The sequence below is a fragment of the Panulirus ornatus genome, chromosome 44, assembly GCF_036320965.1.
Source record: "Panulirus ornatus isolate Po-2019 chromosome 44, ASM3632096v1, whole genome shotgun sequence".
NCBI classification, from domain to species: domain Eukaryota; kingdom Metazoa; phylum Arthropoda; class Malacostraca; order Decapoda; family Palinuridae; genus Panulirus; species Panulirus ornatus.
Genome location: NC_092267.1, coordinates 8,352,134 through 8,376,220, shown reverse-complemented (window position 1 = coordinate 8,376,220; position 24,087 = coordinate 8,352,134). Strand labels below are relative to the sequence as shown.

Sequence of the window (24,087 nt, the reverse complement as noted above, 5' to 3'; positions counted from 1 at the left end):
CTCCCACCCCATCATTTCTTATTGGATCAACCCTACTCACACCACACATTGTCTTCAAATATTTCAATTTCCAACAGATGTACACAGATATGTGTGTGTGTGTGTGTGTGTGTGTGTGTGTGTGTGTGGTGGTAAAGGACAACAGGCATCACAAGGTACATCTGGCTGGCCGGTATAAGAGTAGCGTGTACATTGTTGTCCCAGGGACCGTGGCATCGACCCCTCACGGGCACAAATGACGCATCCACCCCTCCCCACCCCCCACCCCGTGTCGCGCTACCAGAATGCATCCGCATTATTAAGCCTCCCCCCCCCCCCCAGCACGACGGTACGACCCTACCGTTAGGTGCGACGGTACGACTCGTGAGGTACGACCCCCCGTGAAGTGCGACGGTACGACGCGCCCGAGATACGATGGTATCACACTCTCCAGGAACGACGGTGCGATTCTTGGGTATGACAGTCTGACTGCCCTCCTAGCCCTTCGTCAGGCACTTACTAAACCTCCTAACCCTTCGTCAGGCACTTACTAAACCTCCTAGCCCTTCGTCAGGCACTTGGCTGCCCTCCTAGCCCTTCGTCAGGCACTTGCTAAACCTCCTCGCTTTCGCCAGGCACTTACTAAACCTCCTAGCCCTTCGTCAGGCACTTACTAAACCTCCTAGCCCTTCGTCAGGCACTTACTAAACCTCCTAGCCCTTCGCCAGGCACTTACTAAACCTCCTAGCCCTTCGTCAGGCACTTGGCTGCCCTGCTAGCCCTTCGTCAGGCACTTGCTAAACCTCCTCGCTTTCGCCAGGCACTTACTAAACCTCCTAGCCCTTCGTCAGGCACTTACTAAACCTCCTAGCCCTTCGTCAGGCACTTGGCTGCCCTCCTAGCCCTTATCTAGACATTTGGCTAAAACATTCTCACCCAAAAGGAAAACACACCACGGAGACATCGGACACCCACTACAGTATGTTGAGCTGAATCGCCACTTCAGTTCCACTACTTCCCAAATTTCATGGGCTACTGGCGTGGGACAGATTCCTCGTGTGCTGGCGTGAAACAGGTTCAAACATTCTTATTCCACAGCAACGCTCGCCGGCGTCCAGCTGACGTCCACTCCAGAGCCAAGCACGACCGAGATCATCGGCGACGTGTGGCTGTCAACACAACCGAGATCGTCGGCGACGTGGGGCTGTCAACACGACCGAGATCATCGGTGACGTGTGGCTGTCAACACGACCGAGATCATCGGCGACGTGGGGCTGTCAACACGACCGAGATCATCGGCGACGTGGGGCTGTCAACACGACCGAGATCATCGGCGACGTGGGGCTGTCAACACGACCGAGGTCATCGGCGACGTGGGGCTGTCAACACGACCGAGATCATCGGCGACGTGTGGCTGTCAACACGACCGAGATCATCGGCGACGTGTGGCTGTCAACACGACCGAGATCAACGTCGACGTGTGGCTGTAAACAAAGCAGGATCTCGCCATGTGAGGCGTCGAAACCCATCCCCTCCTCCCTCTCTCGACCCCAGATGGTTATCGTACTATCCACTTCCAGTAATTCCTCCCACTCCTCTGTTCATACCAAAGGACACCACCCCCTCTGGGTACGATGTTAACACTTTGATGTCCCCTGTGGCGTCCCGGGGTTCGAAGAGAGGACAGACAGGGTGTGTTAGTCAACACGGGCCCAGCCGACCTTCCCTAGGCCATCTATTTAGACCAGCCACACGAGGATTGGTCGTTACGTTGTCTGCTTCTTCCCCCCCGCGCGGAATTCTCGCCTGACTTGCACCACCCGTTCCATCTTTAGGGAATCGGGTCAACATAACACCTATGGAACTCAAATTAATCTCTCCTGTGCAAGGTTTCTCCTTCAAGCTCTCATTTTACCTTTTCAACCGACGTGGTTTGGACTTGGGGGAGGGGGTGATATTATCATCCGCGTCATAGGAATATATATATATATATATATATATATATATATATATATATATATATATATATATATATATATATATAGATAGATAGATAGATAGATAGATAGATAGATAGATAGATATATATATATATATATATATATATATATATATATATATATATATATATATATATATATATCCTGTCCTCACGGTGGGTAAGGACAGTGTGTGTGTGTGTGTTCTGAAATGGATATGTGTCAGTGAATTTTTAGAGACGGCAACATTCCGACAGCCCGCGCGTCCATTTCCCGAAATAAATGTATAAATAACGGTTTATTGAATTCAGGCAGCCACTCGGCTGAAAAATACACCGTTGAGGTATTACAGATATGACACGACTGGCAGGTTATACAAGAACTAGTTCACTAATCATACAATGGCTTAAGATCAAGGTGGGATTTTGTAGTTTCAACATTTAGGACGCAGTCAGGGTGGCAGATATACACGAACATTTACAGGTTAAGGACTATGGATTATACATTATGCACTTAATGAGGTTGATACATCGTACATTTAATGATGAATGGATGAATATTTAATGGTAAATAGTTACAATAACAGAACAGCTGACATACCACAGAGATTAACTAAAAGAGGAGTTGTGCTGTTTTCTTGTTTAACTGTGCTCTTGTTTATGGATCTGACGTTCATCTTGGTAGATATAGGCCTGTTCTTGTGTGTGTGTGTGTGTGTGTGTGTGTGTGTGTGCAATGGCATATGGGGGAAGGGAGGGTTCAAGGTACTCATGTTCTAAATCCCACACTGCAGATTTCACAAAACCTTTCACGTCACTCACCCATATCATGGCTTCACAACCCTGTTTCCCAATTTATGTTCTCAGAAATAAATATATAATAATAAATGCTTATTTCTGTTCATTTCCATGATTACGTCGTCTCGGTGTATGGTTTCCTCTTCAATATCTTTTTATTATATAATTTACCAAATTTATTATATAATTTTCAAATTGTTATGGCATATATTCCTCAGCCCCGCTGCTATGTTGAAAGATAAGATCTTTTAATGATGGAATATTTGCCTCTCTATATCCCAGCATCTCCTAGGTATATTGGCACCTCTATATCCTAGCATATATATCCTAGGTATATTAGCCCACCCCCAATATCCTAGTCTCTACATCCTAGGTATATTAGCCCCTCTATATCCTAGCATCTAATCCTAGGTACATTAGCCCCTCTATATCCTAGCATCTATATCCTAGGTACATTAGCCCCTCTATATCCTAGCATCTAATCCTAGGTACATTAGCCCCTCTATATCCTAGCATCTATATCCTAAGTACATTAACCCTTCTATATCCTAGCATCTATATCCTAGTGTGTTCAATAACACCCTGGGGAAGGAACGCTTCCTATGCCCACTCCAACACCTTATCATATCTCCCTTTTCCCAGACAGTCACTATACACCTGACTTATCCCTTCGTTACAACCTTCCCATTTCTTGAGTAGTGCTAATCTGTCTGCCTCCTGCATCGCCCTGTTAGCCGTCATCTTTGTATATGGACTCGTCTTGGTTCGTGACAATCACTTGAAGGGACGTAAATTATCAACAAATGGCGATAATTTCCTGCAGTTATTCCCATTAAGCACCGGTCCAATGGGTCATCCATCAATATTTCCTAAAATAAAAACTTCCTAAAATAAAAACTTAATACTGCCCCTTATTAAGGGGGCTACAAACACTATTCTCCTTTGCCTTTTCTATCCCTCCTTGTTATCAGGTATCCCACGGCACAGATTCTGTTGGACCTCATCCTTAGGTCTGTCTCCTGTCCAACAACAACAGGTTTGTCGACCTTAAACCGGTCCTTGACTACAAGTCATCGTCCACTGTCTCTACCAGTCTGTCCGCATTCTCATACGTTATTTACCGACGTGACATTCGCCTCATCTGATATTCCTGACCTTTCAGAGGTAATGGTGGCGTTGTTTACTAACCTCTATGGGTATGTACCGTCTCCTGCCTTCAGATTGTATTCTTTCCTTCTTTCTCGTTCTTCCTTCATCTATCACCTATGACGAATACACCCCCCACCCTCTGAATCCTTCATATGTCAGCAAGTGTCCCAGTTCCTCTTGTATACATATATAATATCAAAGATAATCATGCATCTGGCAATTCTATTATCCTGTTGGAGCTTCCTGGTGTGTGTTCCTTCCTTCCTCGACACTTCCGTCTTCGGCCGGAAATATAGGCTTTTTCTTCTTCCTGTCCAAAAATGGCGTCAATAATCCATGTCTCTATCAACCTCTCGTTTCACAGACGTTCTCCCACGTTCCGCACTACTGCCTCAACAAACTCCGCGCCTTTTGGTAGTTTCTGGCAATCCAGACGAGGACAATCCACCCAACCTTCCCTATCGTCTTGAAATGGAACTCCCTCTCTCGTGGAAATGTTAAAGAGGTTCGTTAAACAAGACCTCCCTTCTCGTGTCTCACGCAGGTAATTTCTCCTTTGCATGGAAGTCATCCATTCCAGATTCACTTTTCCATGTACCTTGCAGACCACACCCGTCAGGGAGTCTGTGGTTCAGCACGCCCTCCTGGTAACCTTTCTCAAAAGACAAGGATGGAAATGCCTTCCTTCCTTTCCCCTGATACTTCACCTTTCTCCAGCGTCGTCTTGGGCATTATATCAATGGTGTTTTCAAGCGTATCTACAAACATCGACACACTGAGACAAGGTTCAACATGGCAATAGGTTTTATACGAGTCAAAACCATCATAACATTCCGTACCTGACTTTTCCAGACATTTCAGAGCTTTCCAGGACCTTCCCCTCATTCCATCTCCTCCGTTGTTGGGGGTTCAAGTGACCTCCACTGTGAAAACACACTTGTTTTTAAGTGCCTCGCACATCCTTCCGCCATTCCTTGATAACTTCCCCCTCTAAATCCTTTCGCCTCATTAACTTTTCTTTAACCAACAACTTCCTCTTGATGAATTCATGGGGAAAGCTGTGGATTACCTCCCGCCTTGGCCACAATAATCTTTACGGAGCCTCCCTCTGTTCCTTCTCCCTCGTCCGTCTACACTCGTTCCTCGACCTCGTACACTTTACATCTGCAGGCTGGCTGGCCGAGGCGTGGCCTGTACCTTCGTCACAGTACATAACCAACCTCCTTCCACATAAAAATTCCTTCTATATGTCAAGCTAAAGGTACCCACCCATGTTCCCGCCCCCACTCTATAAATTTCACAGCATCTTCCGATACATCTGCCCTGGTTCCTGGCCACTGAACTCCATTCCCACAGGTGCTGTCGAGTTCTGTGTGGCATCCACGATTCATACATCTTCCCTGAGCCTTGTCTCGTCATACGCCCTCGCCACAACTGCATGGTTTTACCAATTAAAGTGTTGTGTGTAAAGATAAGATCTGGTCCTGACGTGTGTTATCAGTCCCTATGATTCCTGTGTGCGCAGTGATACAATGGTGTAGGAGCTCTTCCTGTGTACACCCTTAAGAATTCGCGTCTCCAAGAGGAGCCATAATATCCTAGTCTACCGCTGCATAATTGACACCGCTATTATTAGCACTCTGCCGTCTATGAGGAGAGGTGTTCAGTGCTTCCTGTGCTGTCTCGATTGTTCCTTAAGTGTTATCATTATACATTTTGTTCCGGTTATGTCAAAATTCTCTGGGGCACTATCATATACTGTCAACCCCACTGTGCACTTCTTCCCTGCTTTTTTTTACTCTTCCTAGTTATATATGGCTCATATGGGGCCATCTTCCTGTATTTCCTGAAACTTACGGTGGTCTCTTACTGAGGCCAAGCCGTCTCTCTCTCTCTCTCTCTCTCTCTCTCTCTCTCTCTCTCTCTCTCTCTCTCTCTCTCTCTCTCTCTCTCTCCTTGCTATTATAAACCCCTCTGGACTTAGAAGTGAAGCTTGTGTGTGTGTGTGTGTGTGTGTGTGTGTGTAATTACTTATCTGTATTATACCAGTAGGGTAATTTACACTCATGACGCCCCATCTCGTGTGTGTGTGTGTGTGTGTGTGTGTGTGTGTGCGTGTGTGTGTGTGCTTGAGTGGTAACCAAATGTGTGTGTGTGTGTGTGTGTGTGTGTGTGTGTGTGTGTGTGTGTGTGTGTGTGGTAACCAAACATAGTAGTTCCTCATTCCTACTAACCAACCTCTCCAACACTAGTAGGCCCATAAAGCAGGTTGAATGTACCGAAACCCATACATTTCTGCCCACAAGAACCTATTTGTGTGTGTGTGTGTGTGTGTGTGTGTGTGTGTGTGTGAGTGTGTGTGTGTGTGTGTGTGTGTGTGTGTCATAAAGTCAATAAAAACTACCTTTTATACCATATATTTCTCTCCCATGAGCCCCTGCACTTCTACTATTCTCTACGGTACTGTCCCTAGCCTAGCTAGGAAGTGAAGATTGCCATAGCAAGAGTACGTCAAACACTGCAATGGCGGCCGCCGGTCCACATCCCCATGAAAATTATCTTCTCTCTCTCCCTCCACCACCTTTATATTACGTCCTATACCATCTGTCTAATCAACAATCATCAATTATGCTTCTTGAATGTACGGCTACGATAGGCAATGAGTAATTCCACCGATATATTTAAAGTCGCGTTTGTTATGCTTAAAATTTACCCTAATAATAGTGGTTACTATAATTAAACCTTGACCTATTAATCAATCTTGTTAATGTTAATTAAACCCAAGCTGACGAATATTTACCATCCATCGTCTCGTCTCCTGACTGACCCACTTAAAAAGCAACAAGATCCTACTCAACGCCAAGTTTGTTACATGAAAAATAAATATTAGCGTCTTGAAAGGCTCAGTCTTGTCATAAAGTATATATCTACATCCTTCCCGGACGATGGGAACTTGGGCAGTGGGTCTCAGGAGAAGAATATTGCAGCATCCCTTACATAAGCACCTTCACGGTACTCGACACTTTTTTAAGTGACTTCGTATCGATCAGACACAATTACAAGACTAAGCTGGCAAATGAAGCTCACCGTAAATAAAGATTTAAATGTATACATCACAATTCTATTTTCTACTCATGAAAATGCATTTTAAAATGGATAACCAAGATGCATCTTTTCACCTGGAGATTCGCCACCATGATGCTGAGGCTGCGGGGTTGCCCGTCTTACCTTTCTTTAGGGGAGAGGCGACCACTGCGGGGACCCCCTCACTACTATCCTGGGTCCTGACGCATCCTGCCGTTAGTCCGAGGAGTAGAAGGAGGAAAGTCGGCATCCCATGCGCCTTAAAGCGGTCATCGGGATGAAGATACGAATCAACCAAGGTATTGACTCAAACTGACGTTCGCCATCTCCCCTCCCCCCTCAACTGCTCAACTGAGCGCTTATCGATCGCCCACTAACTCTCTAATAAATCTCAGAATCGGTGCATACCAGCATATTTTTATTCTCTATAAATTTGAGTATACAACGTTAATGATACAAGGATAGTTAATTTTTGACAATAAAGATACAAGATTATCACCATGGTAACTTCTTACACATGCGCGAAATAAACTAGAAATGAATATTCCTGAACCATCTTGTACGTTTCCCTATTCTCGGTATTTTCGAAAATGGTTGATGAATGCATAATGTATAGATTGATTTTATTCATTAGATATGGAAAAATTGCCTCATATTACTTAGCTATGGCCTCGTTTATCGTGGGTTGTGGCTAGTAATGGCCGCCGTGGTTGCCGACGCATGGCGACCGTCAGCCGTCGTGCGACGTAAACAGTCTTGTCCACAAGTATTCGACTGAAATTTGCAACTGTGTTAGAATTTTGCCTTCTCTGATGCTGTTAGACCTATGAGATGGCTGATAACTGTGAGAGTGAGGCGGTTTTAGCTGCTGTCATCAAATGTGTAAATTTTGCCGCAGTTAAACACAAAGATCAGAGGAGAAAAGACCCGGAGCAAACTCCTTATATTAATCATCCAGTTGGTAAGAGTGATACATTAACCATATTAATCATCCAGTTGGTGAGAGTGATACATTAACCATATTAATCATCCAGTTGGTGAGAGTGATACATTAACCATATTAATCATCCAGTTGGTAAGAGTGATACATTAACCATTTTAATCATCCAGTTGGTAAGAGTGATACATTAACCATATTAATCATCCAGTTGGTAAGAGTGATACATTAACCATATTAATCCAGTTGGTAAGAGTGAGACATTAACCATTTTAATGCATGAATTCTCAGCAGTATCTGTAGAAGGCTTTAGAATACGTAGAGTGGGATTTAGAGTACTTTATTATAAATATGCAATACGTAAGGCGTTAGTAGGATTTATATTGAAAACAGTTAATGAAGGGGTTAATTTCATGTGTAGTTTTAAACATTTTATAGTCATCGATTCTATAGTAACCATTTTTTTCCCCCTAGCAAACGAGTTACAGCAGATATGTGCTTACATTGCTATGGTGTGCTGGGTAATGTGGGGAGGTTGGACGGTGGGGCTTAGAGTCGCTTGTCTGTCATCTGTTTGTTGATATTCACTGACATCTGGTACCATGCTCAACAATCACGAATGTGTCTATTACTTATCGATATGTGATATAAATTTCATGTACTAGGGTTGGTTGGATAGGTGTTTATGCTTAAAGCCTATCAAATGCCAGGGTTATCTGGTTTGTCAAAGTTTTGTTATAACTTCCATCCGAATGATTTAATAACCTTTTTCTGGTGTTAATGATTATGATACAGCCACATACAGTCTTAATATGCACATGGCCTGTGTCTATTGATTAAGGTTTTTACAGAACCTTTTGATTTCTTAAAGTCTTTAACCTAGTTTTATGTTAACCCTATATTTTCTCTTAATTTTTATGTCACCACAGTCCCCTTATTTAATATCGTAAAAGATGATGCTCCAAATTACACTAAAACTTCAATTTCTGTGAAGACTACGTAGTCATTGATAAAGAAAATTATTAAATATATAAAGCTAGCAGCAGATTTCAGGAGAGATAGTGTAGCATGCGAAAAATATAGTGTGAGTGAAATAAATTTTGTGTTACTTGTAATCAAAGCCAGATTTGGGTGGTAAGTTATGACATTACAGCTATAGTTCTTATAAATAAATCATTGGATATTGTATGGGCCCCTCTGTTTGACTGTCCCCCTTACAGGAAAATTTAAAATCCACTCCTTTAAAAAGAGGAGATTCCACTTCACCTAAACCTTTGTAGTAAGACCTTAAGTGGAACTTTAATGTATTCCTTTGATACATCATTTTTCTAAGTAAGTTTGATTTCATGCGAGTCATAGAATTGATAAATGATTGCTAATTTGTGCTTCATAAAAGATTTGGAAGAAAAAGATGAAACTAAATGTTTTTACACTAACAACTAAAGATATGTTGCACTCCAGTTGTTGGCCTGAATGGCCCAACCCACCCACATACACATACATATACATGAACTCCCACACACGCACATATACATACCTATACATTTCAACGTATACATATGCATACACAGACATATAAATATATGCACATGTACTTATTCATACTTGCTGCCTTCATCTATTTCTGTCTCCACCCCGTCACACATGAAACAGCATCCCCCTTCCCCTGCATGCATGTGAGGTAGTGCTAGGAAAAGACTACAGAGGGCACATTTGTTCACACTCAGTCTCTAACTGTCATGTGTAATGCACCGAAACCACAGCTCCCTTTCCATATCCAGGCCCCACAAAACTTTCCGTGGTTTACCCCAGACACATCATATGCCCTGGTTCAATCCAATGACAGCAAGGTTGGCCCTGGTATACCACATTGTTCCAATTCACTCTATTCCTTGCATGTCTTTCACCCTCCTGTATGTTCAGGCCCCAATCACTCAATATCTTTTTCACTCCATCCTTCCACCTCCTATTTGGACTCCCACTTCTCCTTGTTCCCGCCACCTTTGACACATATATCCTCTTTGTCAATCTTTCTCACACATTCTCTCCATGTGACCAAACCATTTCAATACACCCTCTTCTGCTCTCACAACCACACTCTTTTTATTACCATACATCTCTCTTACCCTTTCATTACTTACTCGATCAAACCACCTCACACCACATATTGTCCTCAAACATTTCATCCACCCTCCTCCGCATAACCCTTTCTATAGCCCATGCCTCACAACCATAAATGTTGGAGCCACTATTCCTTCAAACATACCCATTTTTGCTCTCCAAGATGTTGTTGTCACCTTCCACACATTCTTCAATGCTCCCAGAACCTTCGCCCCCTCCCCCACCCTGTGACTCACTTCCTCGTCCATGGTTCCATCCTTTGCTAAATCCACCTCCAGATATCTAAAACACTTCACTTCCTCCAGTTTTCCTCCATTCAAACTTACCTCCCAATTACCTGAACCTAATAACTGTGCTCTTATTCATATTTACTCTCAGCTATCTTCTTTCACACACCTTACCAAACTGAGTCACCAACTTCTGCAGTTTCTCACACGAATCAGCCACCAGCGCTGTATCATCAGCGTACAGCCACTAACTCACTTTTCAAGCCCTCTCGCTCACAACAAATTACATACTTGCCCCTCTTTCCAAAACTCTTGCATTCACCTCCCTAACAACCCCATCCATAATCAAATTAAACAACCATGGAGACATCACTCACCCCTGCTGCAAACCGACATTCACTGGGAACCAATCACTTTCCTCTCTTCCTACTCGTATACATGCCATACATCCTTGATTAAAACCTTTCACTGCTTCTAGCAACTTACCTCCCACACCATATACTCTTAATTCCTTCCACAAAGCATCTCTATCAGTTTTATCCTATGCCTTCTCCAGATCCATAAATGCTACATACAAATCCATCTATTTTTCTAAGTATTTCTCACATACATTCTTCAAAGCAAACATCTGATCCACACATCCTCTACCACTTCTGAAACCACACTGCTCTTCCCCAATCTGATACTCTGTATATGCCTTTACCCTCTCGGTCAATACCCTCCCATACATTTCACAGGAATACTCAACAAACTTATACCTCTGAAATTTGAACACTCACCTTTATCCCCTTTGCCTTTGTACAATGGCACTATGCATGCATTCTGCTAATCCTCAGGGACTTCACTATGAACCATACATACACTGAATATCCTTACCAACCAGTCAAAAACACAGTCTCCCCCTTTTTTGATAAATTCCACTGCAATACCATCCAACCCCACCGCTTTGCCGGCTTTCATCTTTCGCAATGCTTTCACTACCTCTTCTCTGTTCACCAAACCCTTCTCCCTGATCCTCTCACTTCGCACACCACCTCGACCAAAACACCCTATATCTGCCACTCTATCATCAAACACATTCAGCAAACCTTCAAAATACTCAATCCATCTCCTTCTCACTTCACCATTTCTTGTTATTACCTCCCCATTAGCCCCCTTTACCGATGTTCCCATTTGTTCTCTTGTCATACGCACTTTATTTACCTCCTTCCAAATTTTTTTTATTCTCCCTAAAATTTAATGATACTGTCTCACTCCAACTCTCATTTGCCCTCTTTTTCACCTCTTGCACCTTTCTCTTGACCTCCTGCCTCTTTCTTTTATACATCTCCTAGTCATTCACACTGCTTCCCTGCAAAAATCGTACAAACGCCACTCTCTTCTCTTTCACTAACAATCTCACTTCATCCCACCACTCACTACCCTTTCTAATCTGCCTACCTCCCACCTTTCTCATGCCATGAGCATCTTTTGCGCAAGCCATCACTGCTTCCCTAAATACATCCCATTCCTCCCCCACTCCCCTTACGTCACTTGCTTTCACCTTTTTCCATTCTGCACTCAATCTCTCCTGGTACTTCCTCACACAAGTCTCTTTTCCAAGCACACTGACTCTCACCACTCTCTTCACCCCAACTTTCTCTCTTCTTTTCTGAAAACCTCTACAAATCTTCACATGCAGGAGATGGCGAATAAGTTTAATACATTTTTTTTCATACATATTCGCCGTTTTCTGTGTTAGCGAGGTAGTGCCTAAACAGATTACTGAGCCTTAGAGAGAATATCCTCACTTATCCCCCTTCACTGTTCCTTCTTTTGGACAATTAAAAAAACGGGAGGGAAGGATTTCTAGCCCCCACTCCCTCCTTGTTTAGTCACCTTCTACGACATGCAGGGAATATGTGGGAAGTATTCTTTCTCCCCTATCCCCTATCCAATTTGGTCTCCCGCTTCTCCTTGTTCCCTCTACCTCTGACACATGTATCCTCTTTGTCAATCTTTCCTCACTTATTCTCTCTCTCAAACACACTCTTTTTATTACCACACATCTCTCTTACCCTTTCATTCCATAGTCAATCAAACCACCTCACACCACATATTGTCCTCAAACATTTCATTTCCAACACACTCACCCTCCTCCGCACAACCCTATCTATAGCCCATGCCTCACAACCATATAACATTGTTGGAACCACTATTCCTTCAAACATACCCACTTTTGCTCTCCGTGATAATGTTTTCGCCTTCCAAACATTCTTCATCGCTCCCAGAACCTTCGCCCCCTCCCCCACCCTGTGACTCACTTCCTCTTCCATGGATCCATCCACTGCTAAATCCACTCCCAGATATCTAAGACTCTTCACTTCCTGCAGTTTTTCTCCATTCAAACTTACCTCGCAGTTAACTTGTCCTTCAACCCTACTGTACCTAATAACCTTGCTCTTACTCACATTTCCTCTCAGCTTTCTTCTTTCACATAATTTACCAAACTCAGTCACCAACTTCTGCAGTTTCTCACCCGAATTATCCACCAGTGCTGTATCATCAGTGAATAACAACTGACTCACTTCCCAAGCCCTCTCATCCACAACAGACTGCATACTTGCCCCTCTCTCCAAAACTCGCATTCACTTCCCTGACCACCCCATCCATGGAGACGTCACACTCCCCTGATGCAAACCAACATTCACTGGGAACCATTCAGTTTCCTCCCTTCCTACTCATACACATGCTTTACATCCTTGGTAAAAACTTTTCAGTGCTTCTAGCAACATACCTCCCACACCATACACTCTTATTACCTTCCACAAAGCATCTCTATCAATTTTATCATATGCCTGCTCCAGATCCATAAATGTCACATACAAATCCATCTGTTCTTCTGAGTATTTCTCACATACATTCTTCAAAGCAAACACCTGATCCACACATCCTCCACCACTACTGCTCTTCCCCAGTCTAATGCTCTGTACATTCCTTTACCCTCTCAGTCAATACCCTCCCATATAATTTCCTAGGAATTCTCAACAAATGTATACCTCTGTAATTTGAATACTCACTTTTATCCCCTTTGCCTTTGTACAATGGCACTATGCATGCATTCCGCCAATCCTCAGGCACTTCACCATGAACCATACAAACATTGAATATCCTTACCAACCAATCAACAACACAATCATCCCCCCCCCCTTTTTTTTTTATAAATTCCACTGCAATACCATCCAAACCCACTGCCTTGGCAGCTTTCATCTTCCACAATGCTTTCACTACCTCTCCTCTGTTTACCAAACCATTTTCCCTGACCCTCTCAGTTGCCTATGCCATTTCAAGTAAACTGAAAAAAGTATGTGTAAGAAAATGTCTGAAAAATTTTTTCAGTAACATATCCTCTTTTCATAACATTATCTCTGTGGTAAAGTTGGCTTAGTTTGAAACAGTTTCACTGAAAGTGAAACTATTAAGGATTTCATCCCCTTCATTAAACAAGGAGTCCCTGTATATACATGTCAGTGTTGTATAATGTTGCATGATTGATTGATTACATTTTTACAGATTATTTCTCATATATTTCTTTAAAACACATTTGTTTGAAAAATCAGTCTGATAAGAACTGGTACTGTTTAGATGTATATGTTACTGTACATGTATTTTCGTGAAATACAATTTGTTATTTTACTAGATTATTTTTAAGTTTCCTAAATGAATTCATACATGCATTTTGTGATATTTTATCAATTTTTGTTCAGGTGTGGCATATCTTCTGGTTGAGAGTGGAGTGAAAGATCTAGCTGTGTTGCAAGCTGCCCTTCTTCATGACACAGTGGAAGACACAGAAACATCTCATGAAGAACTCGTTGTAGAATTTGGGCCCAAGGTGGCTGGGATTGTGGCAGAGGTTTGTACCAGAGAGCACTGATTTAGAATGCATCTTGAGAAATTTCATACGTCTACAATTGTCATTGTTGCATGGAAAAATGACCTGGTAACAAAGTACTGAAATGGCTAAATTTATGAAAAATGAAACTCTGCACAAATAGGTCTTCCAGATGTTGCTCTATGTGTTTTTGAGAAGACACTTCAGTCTTCTGTAAATTTATTTTGTTTTTGGACAGTAATTATTTTCATAATATGGAGAGAGTACACATTTTGGTACTTACATGTATTTTTAATCTTTGTGGATTTGAATGCTATCCTACTTTTCAACAAAAAAAATTGTAATTTCTTACTTGAACAGTTGGTATTTTACTACATGGTTTTTGCAAGAAACAAAGGAGTTTTGATTCAAATTGGTTGAGCAGTAACATTATGTGCATACCCAACATAAATCATGCTTCACATTCTTTACAGCCATGTTTTTCCATAGTCATACCTCATTCAGGGGCTCATGGCTTCCATGGACCTGGCAGAAGTTCTTGACCTGTAGGAAGGGGTCCTGAAATTTTATCTTAAGGAAGTAAAGGAGAATGTTGAACATAAAAAGAACCTTGTAACTGTGGGGTGGGATCTCTGTGAAATTTTAAATGATTTTTAAGCTTTACTGAGTCCAATGGATGGTTTTTAGCTTTGTGAAAGATGTAAAAATATCTTTACCCATATATAGAGGAAGATCTTCATAAGGTTGTTATGAATCAGGGTCAGCCTGTGCACATTTTGGGCAGGCTATGACTGTTTAGTCATTTGCAGAGAGAAGGAAGATCCAGAGGCATGGCGAGGCACCAAAAATTCTAAACCCATGTTCCTGCATCATTTATATCATTCAATCCATAAAAATGGGAATTCTGATTCAGTCCGAGTTTAGAATTGAGGGTTCTTATAAGGTAATACCCTTTTCTGTAACAAGGAAAATTGAGGACATAGTTATTCTAGCCATTTTCCTGAAAAGCTTGGCAACAGATCAATACTAAAATCCATCTCTGACACACAAAATACCTGTGAGGGGTGAAGAATCATTTTACAAATGTGCAGGCACTTAACGTAGGGGTTGCCAGTTTCATTGTGACCTGCACAATTGGTAGTACTATACACTTTGGTCTTTGTTGTAAATGAAGCCTGGCCCAAATGGATGCCAAGATCCTCAGGTAAGGAAGTTGAGGGTCTAAAAACTCTCTAAAGAAATGAAACCGGTTTTATAACAAAATGGAAAGCTATTCAGGCTCCTTACGCAGCCAAGGAGTGAGACTCCTGTTGGTTACCTAATTCTCTTACAAGTCAGTGGGAAGAATATTTTTATTAGTTTTCATGAAGAGAAGAAAATCAGAGTGGGACAAAAAGCAGACTTGAATTTACCACTACAAAACTAAGGTACTATTACTAGAAGTACACTCATTGACTTAACCAGATCCTAGGTTCAGCCCAAATCAAATCAAAAACCCCATAGGTGAAGATGAACGAAATTCTGGTTCTGGGTGGAGCTCCTCCCATGTATGTACGACACATAACGTGCATTATTCTATACGATACATATGGGAGGAGGGGGGAGAAAGACTGGAAGAAGTGAGGGATTTAAGTATCTGGGAGCTGTATTGGGTAAGTGTGGTGATATGGAATGAGAGATAAAGGAGAGAGCAGTACATTGGGTCCCTTAATAGATAATGAAGGGTAGAGGTGCAAGTATGGAAGTGAAGAGAGAATTAAGGGACAGCATAGTCCTCCTAACCCTGACCTATGCAGCCAAAACATGGACGTGGAATGAGGCACAGAGGTCAAGAGTTCAGGCTGTGGAAATGAGCTATTTGAGAAGAGCATGTGGTGTGACTAGGTGGAATGAAGAAATAAAAGGGTGTATGAGAGATGCGGTATGGCAAGGAATGCAAAGGGAATGAATTGTGGAGTGGTAGGTTGGGTGAAATATGATACTTTGAGGTGGTTTACGCATGTGGAAAGAATGCAAGACTGGAAGATTACAAGGAAAGTGTATGATAGTACAATTAAAGGGGTTAGTGTGAGTTGAAGACCACCTGTGACATGGGCAAATAGGGTGGAGGAATACTGGAGTGAGAGAAACAGAGGAAGAATGCTTGGAATGGTGTATGTGAGGGAGGCACATAAGGACAAGGTTAAGTGGAGACTCTTTTGCCGTGGCCACCCCTTGATGTGACTTCCCGGAGGGAACAGGTGTTAGAGATATAGATAGACATATAGAAACTGAACCTGGAGAGAGTGAATGATGAACCATTTCCTCAATATTATCCTGTGGTATCATCAGTAGGCTAGTCAGGACATGATACTAAAGGATCTTTGTGTCATGTCAAGACACAAAGGTTTCATTACTATCTTGGAAAATTACATTAAACATTTGATTATTCATCAAGGCTCTTCTAAGCCTTTGTAGTCTGGGAACATTTCATGTTCGATCAAGAAGATAATATGCTTAATACAACCAGGACTATAACTTTGACCTGTTAAGGAATTTCTTGTTAGAGGCCCATAGTGTTAAGACTTAACTATTGTCAGCCTTTCTTGTGTGGCTCTAAGTATGCCATTGAAGAGAAAATTATCCATATTAGGGGCCAAATTATTGCTGAGTGCAATTGATGTGCTTCTTGGTGTTAAAAGGGCTCATTTAGAAGGAAATATGGACTTAGATGAATGAAAAAAATGCCTGCCAGAAGCAACCCTTTGAAAACTCATTTGATTTACCATTATAAAAAGTGTAAATCCATGCTCTAATTAGTCCAGGGTGTATCCTCTAGCAGATTGAGTGATATGGGATGGTGGTTGGGAAGTACATTAGCACCTCAGTGACACTGTCAGACATGGGTGGGCTGCTGTGTGATTGTTTAGCTTTTACAGATATGCACCGGTCAGCCTCATAGATATCATAGTGGTTAGTGATCCTGAATTCATAGTAGGTACACCTTATTGTTTTCTAACTTTTCTGATGGTCTGATACTGCAAAGCTTTTTTGGATGTATTTAGGGAAGCAGTGATGGCTTGTGCAAAAGATGCTCATGGCATGAGAAAGGTGGGAGGTAAGCAGATTAGAAAGGGCAGTGAGAGGTGGGATGAAGAAGTAAGATTGTTAGTGAAAAGGAAGAGAGAGATGTTTGTATGATTTTTGCAGGGAAGTTGTACGAATGACAGGGAGATGTATAAAGAAAGAAGCAGGAGGTCAAGAGAAAGGTGCAAGAGGTGAAAAAGAGGGCTAATGAGAGTTGGGGTGAGAAAATATCACTAAATTTTAGGGAGAATAAAAGATGTTTTGGAAGGAGGTAAATAAAGTGAGTAAGACAAGAGAACAAATGGGAACATCAATGAAGGGGGTAATGGGGAGGTAATAACAAGTTATGATGAAGTGAGAAAGAGATGGAGTGAGTATTTTGAAGGTTTGATGAATGTGTTTGATGATAGAATGGCAGATATAGGGTGTTTTGGTCAAGGTGGTGTGCGAAGTGAGAGGGTTAGGGAAAATGGTTTGGTAAACAGAGAAGAGATAGTGAAAGCTTTGCGGAAGATGAAAGCTAGCAAGATGGCGGGTTTGGATGGTATTGCAGTGGAATTTATTAAATGAGGTGACTGTGTTATTGACTGCTTGGTAAGGATATTCAGTGTATGTATGGTTCAAGGTGAAGTGCCTGAGGATTAGCAGAATGCATGCATAGTGCCATTGTATAAAGGCAAAGGGGATAAAGGTAAGTGTTCAAATTACAGAGGTATAAGTTTGTTGAGTATTCCTGGGAAATTATATGGAAGGGTATTGATTAAGAGGGTAAAGGCATGTACAGAGCATCAGATTGGGGAAGAGCAGTGTGGTTTCAGAAATGGTAGAGGATGTGTGGATCAGGTGTTTGCTTTGAAGAATGTATGTGAGAAATACTTAGAAAAACAGATGGATTTTTATGTAGCATTTATGGATCTGGAGAAGGCATATGATAGAGTTGATAGAGATGCTCTGTGGAAGGTATTAAGAGTATATGGTGTAGGAGGTAAGTTGCTAGAAGCAGTGAAAAGTTTTTATCAAGAATGTAAGGCATGTGTAGAGTAAGAAGAGAGGAAAGTGATTAGTTTTCAGTGAATGTCGGTTTGTGGCAGGGGTGCGTGATGCCGCCATGGTTGTTTAATTTGTCTATGGATGGAGTTGTTCGGGAGGTGAATGCAAGTCTTTTGGAGAGAGGGGCAAGTATGCAGTTTGTTGTGGATGAGAGAGCTTGGGAAGTGAGTCAGTTGTTGTTCGCTGATGATACAGCGTTGGTGGATGATTTGGGTGAGAAACTGCAGAAGGTGGTGACTGAGTTTGGTAAATTGTGTGAAAAAAGAAAGCTGAGAGTAAATGTGAATAAGAGCAAGGTTATTAGGTACAGTAGGGTTGAGGAACAAGTCAATTGGGAGATAAGTTTGAATGGAGAGAAACTGGAGGAAGTGAAGTGTTTTAGATATCTGGGAGTGGATTTAGCAGTGGATGAAACCATGGAAGCAGAAGAGAGTCATAGGATGAAGTAGGGGGCGAAGGTTCTGGGAGCATTGAAGAATGTGTGGAAAGCGAGAACGTTATTTCGGAGAGCAAAAATGGGTATGTTTGAAGGAATAGTGGTTCTAACAATGTTATATGGTTGTGAGGCGTGGGCTATAGATAGGGTTGTACGAAGGAGGGTGGATGTGTTGGAAATGAAATGTCTGGGGACAATGTATGGTGTGAGGTGGTTTGATCGAGAAAGTAATGAAAGGTTAAGAGAGATTATTTTTTTGTTATTATGCTCTGTTGCTGTCTCCCACGTTAGCGAGGTAGCGCAAGGAAACAGACGAAAGAATGGCCCAACCCACCCACATACACATGTATATACATACACGTCCACACACGCAAATATACATACCTATACATCTCAAAGTTTACATATATATACATCTTTTTCTGTCTTTCAAACTATTCGCCATTTCCCGCATTAGCGAGGTAGCGCCAAGAACTGAGGACTGGGCCTTTGAGGGAATACCCTCACCCGGCCCAATTCTCTGTTCCTTCCCTTGGAAAATTAAAAAAAAAACGAGAGGGGAGGATTTCCAGCCCCCCGCTCCCTCCCCTTTTAGTCGCCTTCTACGACACGCAGGGAATACATGGGAAGTATTCTTTCTCCCCTATCCCCAGGGAAAAATACACATACACAGACATATACATATATACACATGTACATAATTCATACTGTCTGCCCTTATTCATTCCCATCCCCACCCCGACACACATGAAATGACAACCCCCTCCCCCCGCATGTGCACAAGGAAGCATTAGGAAAAGACAACAAAGGCCACATTCGTTCACACACTGTCTCTAGCTGTCATGTATAATGCACCGAAACCACAGCTCCCTTTCCACATCTAGGCCCCACAAAACTTTCCATGGTTTACCCCAGATGATTCACATGCCCTGGTTCAATCCATTGACAACATGTCAACCCCTGTATACCACATCGTTCCAATTCACTGTTTTCCTTGCATGCCTTTCACCCTCCTGCATGTTCAGGCCCCGATCGCTCAGAATCTTTTTCACTCCATCTTTCCACCTCCAATTTGGTCTCCCACTTCTCCTCGTTCCCTCCACCTCTGACACATATATCCTCTTTGTCAATCTTTCCTCACTCATTCTCTCCATGTGACCAAACCATTTCATAACACCCTCTGCTGCTCTCTCAACCACACTCTTTTTATTACCACACATCTCTCTTACCCTATTATTACTTACTCGATCAAACCACCTCACACCACATATTTTCCTCAAACATCTCATTTTCAGCACATCCACCTTCCTCCACACAACTCTATATATCTATAGCCCACACCTCGCAACCATATAACATTGTTGGAACCACTATTCCTTGAAACATACCCATCTTGCTTTCCAAGATGATGTTCTCGCCTTACACACATTCTTCAACGCTCCCAGAACCTTCGTCCCCTCCCCCACCCAGTGACTCACGTCCACTTTCATGGTTCCATCCGCTTATAAATACACTCCTAGATATCTAAAACACTTCTTCCTCCAGTTTTTCTCCATTCAAACTTACCTCCCAACTGACTTGTCCCTCAACCCTACTGTACCTAATACCCTTGCTCTTATTCACATTTACTCTCAGCTTTCTTCTTTCACACACTTTACCAAACTCAGTCACCACCTTCTGCAGTTTCTCACCCAAATCATCCACCAGCACTGTATCATCAGCGAACAATAACTAACTCACTTCCCAAGTCCTCTCATCCACAACAGACTACATACTTGCCCCTCTTCAAAACTCTTGCATTCACCTCCCTAACACCCTCATCCATAAACAAATTAAACAGCCATGGAGACATCACTCACCCCTGCCGCAAACCGACATTCACTGGGAACCAGTCACTTTCCTCTCTTTCTACTCATACACATGCAACTTGCCTCCTACACCATATACTCTTAATACTTTCCACAGAGCATCTCTGTCAACTCTATCATATGCCTTCTCCTGATCCATAAATGCTTCATACAAATCCATTTGTTTTTATAAGTATTTCTCACATACCTGATCCACACATCCTCTACCACTTCTGAAACCACACTTCTCTTCCCTAATCTGATGCTCTGTACATACCTCTCAGTCAATACCCTCCCATATAATTTACCAGGAATACGCAACAAACTTATACCTCTGTAATTTGAACACTCACCTTTATCCCCTTTGCCTTTGTACAGTTGCCCTCTGCATGCATTCTGCCAATCCTCAGGCACTTCACCATGAGCCATACATACATTGAATATCCTCACCAACCAGTCAACAACACAGTCACCCCCTTTTTTAACAAATACCACTGCAATGCCATCCAAACCTGCCTCCTTGCTGGCTTTCATCTTCTGCAAAGCTTTTACTACCTCTTCTCTGTTTACCAAACCATTCTCCCTGACCCTTTCACTTTGCACACCACCTCGACCAAAACACCCTATATCTGCCCCCTCTTTATCATCTAACATGTTCAACAAAACTTCAAAATACTCATTCCATCTCCTTCTCACATCACCTCGACTTGTTATTACCTCCCCATTTGCCCCCTTCACTGATGTTCCCATTTGTTCTCTTGTCTTACACACTTTACTTACCTCCTTCCAGAACATCTTTTTTTTCTCCCTAAAATTTAATGATACTCTCTCACTCCAACTCTCATTTGCCTCTTTCTTTTATACATCTCTCAGTCATTTGCACTATTTCTCTGCAAAAATTGTCCAAATGCCTCTCTCTTCTCTCACTAATAATCTTACTTCTTCATCCCACACTCACTACCCTTTCTAATCTGCCCACCTCCCATGCATCTCATGCCACAGGCATCTTTTGCGCAAGCCATCACTGCTTCCCTAAATACATCCCATTCCTCCCCCACTCCCCTTACATCCTTTGCTCTCACCTTTTTCCATTCTGCACTCTGCATGTATTCCATGTGTGTCGTAGAAGGCAACTAAAAGGGATGGAGCGGGGGGGGCTGGAAATCCTCCTCTCTCATTTTTAATTTTCCTAAAGACTGAACAGAGAAGGGGACCTAGTGAGGATATTCCATCAGTCCTCTGTTCTAAACGTTACCTCGCTAACACAGGAAATGGCAAATAGTATGAAAAAATATATATATGTGTGTGTGTGTGTGTGTGAAAGATGAGGAGGGTTCTTTATATTATAGAACTAGTAGTTCACACTTGCTCTTATTCTAGAGTTGTATAATGTGCTGTGAATAGAACTTGAATACAGTTGATGATTCATATCCCAAACAGTACAGTTGACCTCATACTTAGTTGTTAATTTTCAAACAGTTTTTACATTTTAGATTTTGTCCTAGGTAACAGATGACAAGAACCTGGATAAGGAAGAAAGGAAACGACTTCAAATTATCAATGCACGCTCAGCATCCAGAGAGGCCAAATTGGTGAAACTTGCAGACAAATTATATAACCTTCGTGACTTGGAGCGCTCTGTACCTCAGGGCTGGACGCAAGAGCGAGTAGAAGAGTACTTCCAGTGGGCAGCAAAAGTTGTTGCTGGTTGTAGGGGTAACAGTGAGTTCCTTGAAGGAGAATTGGACAAACTGTTTGTCAAATGGAAAGTGAACTTATAGCATTTATATGTAGAAAAAACTTCATCATTGAATCATACCATATACTGTAAATATATCAGTAATTCCTATGCCATCACAAGTATGATCAAAACCTAGAATTCTCTAAATAAACGTAAATGGGTATTGCATTACATGCTTTTTAAGTTGAAGTATATTATGTTTTTAGCATCAGTTGCTATTGCCCAAGATACAATCATAACATAGTATTTGTTTTACCATATTTCTCACATACTCCTCTCTCCATCTTTTTTCACTCCTTTATCTTTCTGTGAACTAGTAATTCTTTTCCTTTACCACTAACCACTGATAATGATGTCGAGACTAGGAGGAAGGTATTGTGAACCAAATATTTGGGAAAATGAGCAAAAAGGTTTCATGTACTTTTTCTCTGTAGATATAGGGGCTTCTACCCAAGACTTTGAACACGAACCCTTGACAAAGGGTAATTTTTGTTAAGTGGTTCCTGACATAAATTTTGTAAACCAGAGATGAGTATAGATCTTTAAGAGCTGTATTTTTGTTTTTACAGAAACTTTACAGCTTGACCTTATTCATGTGTTAATCTACATGGAATATGTGTGCATCATTCACACACAAACTTTTATTATTTAGTTCATGAAAAACTTCATTGGTCACCATATGAAGCTGAGGGAGGTTCATCTATAGTAGTCATGTCCATGAAACACAAGGTTATTCAGTAATTTCTTTCATGAAACAACTGGAAAACTATTATGAAAATTTTCCGACAAAATGAATTATCCATATTTTTAAACAAATATTTCCTACTTGTGGAAGTATAATTTATACTTGTCATTGGAACTAATATAATATGCGCATCTTGTTCTCAGTATAGTGAGATGTACATTTAAAAACAAAGGATATTCACAAAAATATATTTCCGGTGGTGTCAATGGAAGGTTCCTTAAATTTCTTATTATGCCTTTCCTACTATGTTTTTAAAGATTTATCATTCAGTTCTGCATGACTTATACTGAGTATACCAGGATCTGAAAGTATATCATATTTTTGTAAATAATACTTCAGCACATTTAACACCATAGCCCACACTACTGAAAATTTGGATACCTACTCATGCATTAGCTTGCAAAGGATCTGGTTTGATGTCTGGCTTATTGGAGGCGTGTGGCATTAGGCCAAAATTTATTCACAGACAGTTGCTTATATCTGTCACAAATGCTGCCCATCCTCAGGGACTTCAGGATGAGGTTAAGCCCATGAAAAAACACCACAAAAGCATAAAAAGCCAAATTTCAGTGATATCTTTCTAAAATATGTACGTTATGTAAAGAAAATGGATGCTTTCTTTTTGGTCATGTAAGGAGTGAATAGTGACATTCTATAAATATTTGTATTTGTTATGCCTTTACTATAAATGGAAAGATGAGTAGTGAGGTTTTGTAGTTCTTTTGAAATATAAACAAAATTCATTCCAAACCAGTCAACTCATAGATAGTGCACTGTGCTTTGACATTTAGTTGAGGAGTATGGAGGGAAGCCATAAGACAGGTAATAGAGATAGGCAAGTAATTATTATAAGAAAATAAAGATAAACAAAAGCTTATTTTTGTAGTATGGCAAGGACTGAAAGTTTGTCTTCATAGTGACTGAATATGTGGGGATACAAACTAATCACCTGAGATAAATATGTAATTAAGTTGTACAGAATCATGTTGCATAGAAAATTATGCTGCATGTTTTTTCTTCATTGTTTCTCACCTTAGTGAGACCATTTTACATTG

The 24,087-nt window shown here is 41.6% G+C and overlaps 2 protein-coding genes across 6 annotated transcripts in view; one reads left to right on the top strand and one right to left on the bottom strand.

Annotated features, from left to right (window-relative positions):
* LOC139762714 (uncharacterized) overlaps window positions 1-7,319 on the bottom strand; it is an 80,364-nt gene extending 73,045 nt beyond the window's left edge. For all 5 annotated transcript variants that reach the window (XM_071687733.1, XM_071687734.1, XM_071687736.1 and 2 more), the window contains exon 1: window positions 7,133-7,319. In XM_071687733.1, the coding sequence (XP_071543834.1) occupies window positions 7,133-7,238 (106 nt within the window). In that variant the 5' untranslated portion in view covers window positions 7,239-7,319. The remainder of the gene's footprint in view (window positions 1-7,132) is intronic.
* Window positions 7,320-7,684: 365 nt separating this feature from the next.
* Mesh1 (Metazoan SpoT homolog-1) lies at window positions 7,685-23,248 on the top strand. The gene is made up of 3 exons (XM_071687732.1): window positions 7,685-7,949; window positions 14,020-14,168; window positions 22,052-23,248. The coding sequence occupies exons 1-3, from the start codon at window positions 7,820-7,822 to the stop codon at window positions 22,325-22,327; spliced, it is 555 nt and encodes a 184-aa protein (XP_071543833.1). The 5' UTR covers window positions 7,685-7,819; the 3' UTR covers window positions 22,328-23,248.
* Window positions 23,249-24,087: the final 839 nt, after the last annotated feature.